Source organism: Asparagus officinalis, chromosome 10 (assembly GCF_001876935.1).
Source record: "Asparagus officinalis chromosome 10, Aspof.V1, whole genome shotgun sequence".
Taxonomy (NCBI): Eukaryota; Viridiplantae; Streptophyta; class Magnoliopsida; order Asparagales; family Asparagaceae; genus Asparagus; species Asparagus officinalis.
In genome coordinates, this window is record NC_033803.1 from 4,729,557 (window position 1) to 4,741,172 (window position 11,616).

At 38.7% G+C, this 11,616-nt stretch overlaps 2 protein-coding genes and 1 pseudogene across 2 annotated transcripts in view; all 3 read left to right on the forward strand.

Annotated features, from left to right (window-relative positions):
* LOC109825227 (probable purine permease 11) overlaps positions 1–1,058 on the forward strand; it is a 2,107-nt gene extending 1,049 nt beyond the window's left edge. Inside the window, 1 exon segment of the mRNA XM_020392018.1 lies at positions 1–1,058. This exon segment is cut by the window's left edge and continues 19 nt beyond it. Coding sequence (XP_020247607.1) covers positions 1–824 — 824 coding nt within the window. The 3' untranslated portion in view covers positions 825–1,058.
* Positions 2,126–6,774, forward strand: LOC109825228 (annotated as a pseudogene).
* LOC109825229 (probable purine permease 11) lies at positions 6,770–8,219 on the forward strand. Its single transcript, XM_020392019.1, has one exon. It carries the CDS (start codon positions 6,907–6,909, stop codon positions 7,801–7,803), a length of 897 nt encoding a protein of 298 aa, XP_020247608.1. The 5' UTR covers positions 6,770–6,906; the 3' UTR covers positions 7,804–8,219.

Consider the following 11,616-nt stretch of genomic DNA (forward strand, 5'->3'; position numbering starts at 1 on the left):
CCACTCCTATTGCCAAGATTTCCCTTATATACATTGCACTAGGCCTCATAATCGTTGGTGACAACTTAATGTACTCATATGGCCTCCTTTATCTTTCTGCCTCCACCTATGCTCTTGTATGTGCCACTCAATTGGCCTTCAATGCCATTTTCTCTTACTTCCTCAACTCTCAGAAGTTCACCCTGCTGATCTTCAACTCTGTTGTCCTTCTTACTTTCTCTGCGGCCCTTTTAGGAGTCGACGAGGACTCTGGTACTCCTGAAGGCGTTTCCAAGGGGAAGTATGCACTTGGATTTATCTTAACAGTCGGAGCGTCAGCTGCCTATTCGCTCATCCTCTCCTTGATGCAATTAACCTTCCAAAAGGTTCAAAAGAGGGAAAATTTTTCGGTGGTGTTGGAAATGCAATTATATACTGCATTGGTGGCTTCTTGTGGTTCGGTTGTTGGTCTATTTGCGAGTGGAGAGTGGAAAGGATTGAAGGGGGAGATGGATGGATTTGCCAAGGGGAAGGTTGCTTATATGATGACTTTGGTGTGGACTGGAGTTTCATGGCAAGTTGCTTCTGTTGGAGTTGTGGGGTTAATCTTTGTTGTATCGTCTCTGTTCTCAAATGTGATCAGCACCTTGGCTTTTCCGGTTGTGCCAGTATTTGCGGTGATATTCTTCCGTGATAAGATGGATGGAGTAAAAGTGATGGCAATGCTAATAGCAATTTGGGGTTTTGTTTCTTACATGTATCAGCAATACCTCGATGAGTCTAAGGAAAATAAGGCTGTTGACAACAATGAAGGTTCTTATTCTGCTGCATCCCGTCGAGATTAAGAAAGAGGAGCTGTCCTTCTATTTATTTTACATGCAAATCATTTTTTTGTGTCAGGGTTATGCCAGTATGTCCCTTCGATGGTAATTATTCTTCTATGTTGTTTTTTTGCCCCTTATTTGATTTTGTCATTAGATCTTATGTGAAATTATATTATTTGGCTCACTTAGCCCATGTTCGCTTATAGTTTATCAGCAATCTCTATATCTCAATTGTTTAATAGAGCGTACATTCTGAATTATGAATTTGTCTTCATGTATTTTTCTCTGCAAACCAGGATGAGTCTCGATTATTTACTTGCAATACATGCCTATTATTGTGCATCTGGGTTTATATATTTTCTCTGGTGGAAAGACATGGATGTCCTTGTTCATTTACAGCTAATTTTATCTAATTACTTTGTACTCATAAATAAGTACAGTGTGCAAAATTTTGTTTTGACTTATTAAGAATCTCTTGATAAATAATTTGCTATGCTTGCTTGGGACTTCTAGGTAAGGCTACTGACAACTATTCTGTGTCTTACTTTGTTCACTTTTCTGGATATTGATAATGGTTGATCCTCACTATTTCTGTCTAGTATCGGTAAAGGCACTGCACTGGGTAAACATTAGATTTCCAATATAATGAGAGTTCATTTGCTTGTGATGATACTATCATTGGATTTGACAACTACAAGATGTACGTGTATAAGACACCTCACATGTTTTCTTTGATGATTTTATTTAAAAAAAACTATTTGGAAGTTGAATGGGCCAGTGGCATGTTTGCAACCTGCTACTTTTTTATAGCAATATGACCGGTAATATTTTTGAAATTGGTTTTTGAGATAACACGATTTCTATGTTGAGGATGACAGAGGTTTCCATGCAATTGTGATGGGAATTTATGGTCATAAGCTTTACTCTTGTACTTTAGTCATCACCAGAACCATGTCATTCTCTTTACCTGATAGTTGATGCATAAATTTCGAAGTCCAAAATGGTTCCCACAACACATTAAATTACAACATGTTTCGTCATGCTTACTTTATCTCTGTAATGAGACCACTTAGCATTTGGATTTTCTGAACTGCTATAAATTGCTAGTATTAGTCAAAGATATTGTGCTAGTCGGTCCCATGACATCAGAAGGAATCAACAAACATTGGATTTATCTTTTCAGAATATAGCAGGTCAAGTATTCTTTGTGTCTGATTGTGTACGATGTGATGGGAAAAGAGAAAACATTGTTCATTTTCACTAGTTGAAGATTTCATTGATTTACAATTGAAATTTCTCTACGAAACAAGGGGAATGACTTGCTGAACCATATAATGGAGATGTATCAACTGACAAGCAGAAAGATGGCTGTTTTGGTTTTATTTAGGAAGAAAATCCTCAGTAAATTGATAGGGACTCTATAAAATGCCCATAGAGGGAGCTGGGAGTTGGTAATTCTAACTTCTTTCTTACTAGAGTAATTACCACACTTATGTAGCATCAGTAGCTCTTCTTACTCACGTCATTAAGCATGGACAATTCTTTTTGCTTATCTGAACTAATATTTAAATATTGGATTCTGTTTATTCTGGTGTAAGAATTAGAGTCTCAAACTTCCTAGGAAGTTATTGAATGATTCACTAATTCATTGATTGCATTACCAATGGTTTATCCTTCCTTTTTAATTCCTTACAATTGGCATCAGAATTTTGGGGGATACATTATTGGTGTAATGCAATTGATCTGGGTCTAACCCTGCATTGCTTGGATATGACAGCAGATGCAAGAAATGGAGAAATATCATGGTGATTTATGGGTGGCTTAAATAAAATATTTAGATTTTGGGCATAAAATATCATGGTGATACACTAGTTACTGTAACAAAATCATAGGCAGGGATAAAGTTCTCATATTAACTGTTAGTGTAGTTATGATAATGGCTCAACACAAATTGACCACATGAATGTATATATCAAACTCAAATTTGGGTAAGCAGTAATTTTGACACATATCTTCCTACTTGGCGTGGATCATGATGAGTTATCAAACCCTGCTGGTCTTGTTGCATATCCTCCTAGTTTGACACATATCCTCAGCTCAAGATGCCATGGTTATAAGTTTCAGTTGAACAAACGAGAAATGCAATGATACAAGCATACTTCATAGTACTTCTTGATGGCCTTAGCCCTTCTTGGGGTCCGTGCTGGCTCTGAAGATACTAACGGTTTATCCAAAAGTAAGTATCCTCTAGGGTTTGTACTTACCCTTGGAGCCTCAGCTGTCTTCTCGCTCACCCTCTCTCTAATGCAGTCTTCTCGCTCATCCTCTCTCTAATGCAGTATGCATTTCAGAAGGCTCTAAAGCAGGAGACATTCTCTGCTGTGTTGGAGATGCAATTATGTACTAATCTCGTTGCAACCTGTGTAACGGTTGTTGGGTTTTTCATTAACGGGGGTTGGAGGGTATTGAGTAACGAGATGTTAGGGTTTGAGAAGGGAAAGGTGCTGTATTTGATGACATTGATTTGGACGGCAATAACTTGGCAAGTGTCTTTTGTGGGTAGTATTGGGCTGATACATATGGTGTCATCGTTGTTTGCTAATGTGATAAGCACGCTGGCGTTGCCCATTGTGCCTATTTTTGCTGTGGTTTTCTTTCATGACGAGATGGATGGGGTGAAGGTGGTGGCTATGTTGATTGCAGTATGGGGTTTTCTTTCGTACATTTATCAGCATTATCTTGATGATTCTAGGCAGAAGAAGGATAGAAGAACAGAGCTATTATAGGTGAAAGAAGGTCCTAGGAAATTGAGAAGTACTATATAACGCTAATATAGGGATTTGTGTGAGTTCTAACTTCTTTCTTCTGAGTAATTACCATCACTTATGTATCATCAGTAGCTCTTATCAAACTTTAGTTAATACAATAAATGCAAAAAATTACTAGGCTTCTTTCTCATCGGATTTCGGCATTTGTGATAGTATTATTATTATGCATGGGTATTTCTTTTTTTCATTTTCTACTTGAACTGATATTTATTATTTAGTAGTGTAGTCTGTTTATTCTGTTGTAAGGATTAGGCTCTCAAAATTTCTAGGAATTATTGAACAATTCATTAATTGCATTACCAGTGCTTTATCTTTCTATTTTAACACCTAACAAGCGGCATCAGAATTTCAGTGATAATGCAGCATAGTGATACATACCGTTGGTATAATGCAAGTAATCTTGGTCTAACCCTGCATTGCTTGGGTAGTGATAGTGAATGCAATAAATGGAGAAATACGGTTCATGAACGAACTGACAAGCAATTCAGTGTTTTATGAGTGGCTTATAAAAATCAACCATATCTTTAGGCCTCAGTCTTAAAATTTCATGGACTGAAACAAAACGAAAGTAAGGGAAAAAGTTTCCATTTAAAGTTATGGTGGAGGCTCCATGCAGATTGACAACATTGATGTTTAACTACACAAAGAATGCTTAGATATTCATACTTCTGGTGAGTTATCTGGCATCAATTTTGAGTAGGTGGTCGTACACCTCATTGAGTTCTTATACAATAGAGCCTTGGAACTACATTCCTTTCTTTTGGAGAAAGCCTAGAACTATTCTCGTGAAAAAGTTGGGTTGCTACTGATATTGATACTGCTGGTTTTGTCATATATCTTCCTTGTTTTGGTGCATATCCTCACCTGAAGACATCATGTTTATAGTTTTCTTCTGAAGCATCGGGATGCTTTTTTTATCCTCAACCAGTTTTTATCTATCTAATTCTTCAAAAAGGATGCAGGTTCTGTGCAATTGGTATATGCTTAGGCATTTGGCAAGTAAGTGAGCTAGTTTAAATTTTATGATTACTGATATTGTTGATTGATCTTTTTTTGGTGAACAGGATGAAACATGGATCTTACAAGATTTTGTGGAAGTTGATATTTATAAATCGACGCAAGTGCTAGCTTATGTTAGTGCTAATCTAACATGTAAAGTTATTTCCTCTAGTTACTCTACCTAGCTTCTTGTATGATGATTAGTTTAACTTTTGGTAGTAGGAAAAGTCAGTTGATACTTTTCCTAGTGGCGATATAAGGTTAAGCTTGCTATCCCTGTCATCTGGTGTAATGAAAGGGATATGAAGAGCTGCAATCAGCAGGAGTGACTAGCTAGCTAATATCCAAATTAATGAGGTGAGAAGGGATGATTCAAACTCTATTTGCACCATACGTTTTGCCCATCCCTCAATTCAAATACAAGGACAGCCTGCAGGTATGAAGGTCTATAAATTAACTCTTATGATAATTTTTTTTTATACATAGTGGGAGAAATGGCTGGTAGTAGCAGAGGGCTAAAACTCAGGGGCACACTTCAGAGCTGAAGAAGTACTCACCTGTTTCAAGAGCCAGAGCCTCCCCCACCCACCTCCCTGACCCCCCACCCGATCTCCTATTCTTCTCTCCTTCCCTTCTAAGTATGGGCGATCTTGGTGAAATTCAGCTCCACATTAGAGGTCAGAATCCTTCCTATCTTTATATTTTATTAAGTATGTAAGGTTATTAGTGCTATAATTTATGATTTAACTTGTATTATATAATCATAACGAATTTCGACTTGGGGTTTTGTATGTGAACCCATTAAATCATGTGAATTTACAAAACTACTCCCCAAATCTCAGTATTTGCAAAACTATTCCCAGATCATCAACTTGGGGAAATATCCCAAAAAAATCAAGAAGTCGTCGACTTTGATTGTCTAATATGTAACTGCAAGTCTACAACAGGGCAGTGGTAAAAACAATTAACAAAATTGTGAAACTTTTACTCACCATATCCAAATAGTTGACGATTTGTTGATTCGACAGTGCGGTTATCTTTTTCGCAAAGTTGATGATTTGGCGTAGTTTTGCACATGATAGGATTCTGGGGGTGGTTTTGTAAACATACATGATTTAAGGGGTATATATACGAGAACCCTTACTTATTTTATCTATAGCTATATGGGTCCCTCTTATGGTGATTGATTTACTTTCTTATAAGTTGCATAGCTGTCTTTTAAGGGATTTGGATCCTTTGCCTTGTCACTTTGACAGTAGAAGGACCATCTAGCCTAGGATTCATTCCTAATATAACTAATATGATACACCTCATGAATTATACTCATTCCCATTTTTCGCATGAGATAAATCATGGCCATCAAGTATCTGGTATATGTTTATAATAGAAAAAGGCCATCTCTTGACTACCTAGCCGCAGCGAAGATTATCTAAATCCTTATCAAAGCTAGTAAGTATGAGAAGAGGTAGTTGTGGCTAGTTTAACATTCCTCCTTATTTGCATATCACGCATGCATTGCACGCACTGGTACAGACTACAACATACTTCATAGCATTTTTCAAATTAATCTTGTTATTTAAACGTGCTCATGTACCCGCCCAAGCTTCAATTTTGAAACCAAGTGCATTTATATTAGGGTTAATTGCACATAGACCCCTATGGTATTGTTGTTTTAACTTACTACCCCTGTAGTTTCCCCGTAGTAGACCCTATGGATAAAATACGCCTCTCATTTAACACATTTAAACTTCAAACCGAGACATGACAAAATACTCCGCTCTCCCTCAACAATATTTTTTTGGGGTGGGGGGAGGGGTGGTGGTTTCTCTGGATAGCCCCCGCGTCCCCCTATTTTGCAGATTTACCCCAAATCTGTATATTTGCAAATTTATCCCTATGGATTTGACGGTGTTAGATGGAAGGGGTATAAAAATCCGATGTGGGAGAATAAACGGGTAGCAAATATACAAATTTGAGGGCTAAACCTGCCAACAGGACAGATTTGGTGTGTGTATACTGTATTAGGGAAGCAACGCTGAATTATCTCACTTCTTAAGAGTGATGACGTTGTTACATGCAGACTTCCAAACAGGAGAACCCCTGGCACCCCCAAGCTCGCCAAAAGTGGCTGCTGCACCCCAAGCTCGCCAAAAGTGGCTGCTGCAACAAGCCAACAATACCATCATCCATCTTCAAGCACTGGCAATGGTGGTTAACGGTGGCCCTCTGCACCTTCTTCGTCCTCGCTGGCCAAACTGTACCAAGGAGGCAGTAGTATGTGGATGGCCACTTTAGTCCAATCTGCAGGCTGCCCTCTCCTCCTCATCCCCTACCTCCTCTTTCCTCCGTCATCAAACCCTAATCCCCTCCCTCGCCCCCCTCTACCAAAGACCGCGTTGATATACATCGGTTTAGGGCTCATCATTGCCGGTGACAACTTGATGTACTCTTATGGCCTCCTCTACCTCCCGCTCTCAACCTATTCTTTAGTTTGCGCGTCGCAGCTCGCCTTCAATGTAATCTTCTCTTACTTCCTCAATGCCCAAAAGCTCACAGCGCTGATATTCAACTCCGTCATGCTTCTCACTCTCTCTGCAACCCTTCTTGGGGTCCGTTCCGATTCTGATGATTCTATCGGCGTATCGAAAAGCAAGCAAGCCCTAGGGTTTGTGCTCACCCTAACAGCCTCAGCTGTCTTGTCGCTCCTCCTCTCCCTAACCCAATGCGCATTTCAAAAAGTTTTCAGGCGGCAGACGTTTTTTTTCGTGCTAGAGGTGCAACTGTGTACTAATCTCGTCGCGGCCTGTGCAACAGTTGTTGGGCTATTCGTTAGTGGAGATTATAGGGGATTAAACGAGGAAATGCTGGGGTTTGAGAAGGGAAGGGTCTCATATTTGATGACCTTGGTTTGGATCGCGATATCTTGGCAAGTATGTTCCGTGGGGGCAGTCGGGCTGATATTTATGGTGTCGTCGCTGTTTTCTAACGTGATAGGCACGCTGGGGTTGCCACTTGTGCCGGTATTTGCTGTGGTTTTCTTTGGGGATAAGATGGATGGGGTGAAGATTGTGGCTATGTTGATTGCAGTGTGGGGGTTTCTATCTTACATTTATCAGCATTACCTTGATGATTCTAGGCTGAAGAAGGATAATAGAAGAACAGGGGCATTATAGTGAGTGGTATTCAATATGTTGTTGCTTACTTAATTTAGACTCTTATCTGGTGAGCGATGGACGAGCCTCGACATCAGTGGGAAATTTACTCTCTTGGTGCGGGTCCGGGCGGGGCGTTCTGATCCATAGAGATGCCAAGTAAGAGGAAAGGTTCGACATTCCACTCTCAGAAATTTCGACACGCACCGTCTCTGGTATGCCTCAGATCTACCGCACGTGGTGGGCCTCTGATAGGATTTCTACTCCTCTCTCTGTACCGTTGTACCACATTTTGCCCCACGCATCTATCGTGCGCGCTAGGTTACAAGTCTTCATATATGCTTTGATATCCATCAACAGAATTGAATCACCATTCTCCAATCTGTTGATGTTCGTAGGCTCAAAAGTTTTTTTTTTCAAATTGAAAGTTTAAACCATGTGCGCCTTTATGCGTTGACATGAGCAAAACGACGTCTTTATTTCAGGATGGGGATGTGAGAGGCTTAAACAATGCCATCCAAAGTTTTTTCTTTTTTCTTTTTTCCTTTTTTTTCCCTCCTTTTTTACTTTTGCCCCCCATATGGTTGAGCACTATAACTGTAATAGGTTCGCTAAAGGCAAAAGGGTCCTTATTCTCCGTAAAAAGAACAAAAGTGAAGCTATTGCTAGACGTATGTGCTGATTCTGAAAATTTTTTGTTCAATTAGATGGTGAAGCGTGGATATCTTAAAAACTAAGAAAGTTTAACTATAATTATTGTAGTTAGCAAGAAGGAAGCAACCTTGAACAGGCTCCAAGTTTAGTACACGTCTCGTATATATATGGGTATGTTTGGTACCAAGCACAAGTTTTTGTGCTTGGTAGTGACGTGACATATTCTCCACCGCTCATTGAAATTGGGGTCCACATTCACATGCGTTGAAGAGTTATTGGGAATTGAAATGAATGGGTGGAAATAAGACACCTCACTACCAAGCACAAAATTTGTGCTTGGTACCAAACATACCCATTTTTCTCACACACACACACACACACACACACACATATATATATATATATATATATATATATATATATATATATATATATATATGAGATTAATGAGTATCCTTGTTATAGGAGGATATTTTCCTCATTGTCGCCTATGTGGCACAATTCTCACCATCCTCATAAAGCAGGCACAAATCATCATCAACTTACACTCTCTCTCCTACTTTATAAGTATGAATTATTGCTACTTCACGTTATAACAAATGAAATTACGTTTTTCTTTATAGAAAAAAGAATAAAATATGAGAAATTAAGGGGACCCCATTGTTTGAATCATCAATGGATATAGAACCTTCTCCTCCAGTTCTCCAATTAAGCATTAATTGGTCATAATACCAACTTTGTCTACCCCCTAATTCTGAATCAAAGTCGTACGCGTTTGCCATTGCGTTGAATTTAGAAGGCGTCCAATAATTTGGGGACGGAGATAATGCAAGTACGTGTACATAATCTGTGAATAGTCTAGAGAGAGAAAAAAGAGAGAGAGAGAGAGAGAAAAAAGAGAGAGAGAGAGAAGCATCGATTCAAGCTTGTCCGTGTCAATGAATGGTCGGCCTAGCCAGTCCAATACATCGGTCATGAACACGACTTCGATGCTACATCACGCAATCAAAACCTCGTTCTAGATTTTAGTTGACTGCCTACAGTTGCTCGGTGTTTTGTCTCATTGTGAGCTTACACTGTTAGTTGGACACCTATCAGATTTTTTTTTTTTTCCCCGTTGGACGTAGTTGACGTGTCGTGCTTTTTCAATGATCCACACTCTAATACGAGTACTTGATTAAAAATACAAATTTTATCAGAACAATCAACATACGAGCATAACCACCACTGATCATTCTGATAGGAATAGTTATGTAAATAAAAAGCACGGATTAGACAATCAATGGTATGTTTTTCTTCTCATTTCTAGACGTCAGGGGAAAAAATAATAACCCGTTGCGGCAGATGAGCGGTATTCAACGGCCGACTTCTGCGTCTCCGCTCCCTTCACCCCCCCAAAAGTCTCCAGGGCTCTATACAAAAGTCTTTGTTATGGATTTTTCTAATAAACCATTGACTGTGTTTCCTTATGACTTTTTGTGCTTATTTTCTAGTACACGGGCCAAGGTGAAGGATGGAAAGTTCAGGAATATTGAGTCGAATATTCCGATAATTCCACGCCGTAAAAAAAAAAATCAAAAAGAAGGCCTACCGTTTATTCTCATTTTTTCACTTTGATGCCTCCATAGCTAGCTACTCTCTGTTGACACTTCGATACTCCAAAGTTTCAATCTCGTATCATTTTGATATGCATATGTTAGATTTCTTATTCACTAGCGAACCGGAATAAGAAAAGGAATAAGAAAAGGAAAATGATTAGTCTCCTCGGTTAATAATAATAACAATAGAAAGGAACTTTCTAACCTAACCCACCCACCAAACATAATTAATTTACGTCTCCTCTAATTTAGCATAATATATTGATTAATTGGTTGGGAGAACCTTGCGTGAGAGCGAGCATAAATGCTATTCTCTTGATGTTTCGGAAAGCATAGACGAACAACGACTTATGCGCATGGCTTATCAAAGATGAGTCGCATAATTGATAGATTTCGGCAAATTAACAAAAAAAATAAATACATCAATGACACGTTTCCGTTAAGCGTGTGTCTATGTCTAAACATTAAATATTTAACTATATAAAATATGGTTTTTCTATAGAGTGCCCATGGACACTCTATAAGAGAGGAGAGAGAAATGAATTATGAACAGAAATTAATGTAAATCAGGAGGGACCCATGAGCTATTCATTTCTCTCTATCTCTCTCCTCTCTTATAGACCTCTTACGTTTTTATTAGAGAAATAGAGTGGCTGGAAAGTTGGTCTGTTTCTGTAATAAAAAAGAAAGAGAGTTTATTTTCAAAGAAAAAAGTTAGTTTGGGGCTAGTTTAAAATTTTCTTCATTTAATCTGTAACACGGATATTAGAAATGAATTCTTTTTCTAAATAGGCTGCTCCGAAAGTCAATTTGGCATAAAATCCCAGTTGACTTGAAGGTTTCGTAATAACCCTCTCTCGCCAGCGTCTGTTGATTAATGTTATTCAGTAATTATTCGCCATAAATAGAATAATAGGGGATCTATTCGCCTATTATTGGAATTGGGTGGTACTAAGTTTTTTGCTTTAAGATTATTGGAAAAAGTTCACCAAGGCGGTGCAAAATCCACCAGGGCCAATACGGCAGGGGATCTATTCGTCATAAATAGAATAATAGGGGATCTATATGCAATTGGGTGGTATGAAGAGGCCTATTCGCAATTAACCTTACACACAAACTGTCGCAATAAATTAATTCATGATGCACTAAATCCAGTATTTAAGCAAAACCATTAGACAAACAAAAGGAGTCAAAGATTTGATTTTTAGTTAGGTTAACATTTGCATAAAACCCCCCAGAAGAATTAATTCACCCAGAGGCGCAATCCTCATCCTTTAATAAAAACGAAAAGTCATTTTCTTCGAAATGTCCTGCGTGCGTATAACATTACATTCAATCACCTTCTATTTCTATGTACAAAATTATTCCGAACTTTATCCAATTTCTGTAATTAAAAAAAACAAAACTAAGCCCAATTTTTGTAATTTTTAAAAAAAATTATTGAAATCACCAAAGCCTACCGCGATCTGTCAATTTCCTCGACCGGTTCGGCCCAAAGGAAGCACTAGCGCCCGACACGTGTCGGTTCTGGCGCGTTGCTTCCTTCAGCTCGCCGGAGATCCTAGTCGGCGCCTGACTCCGC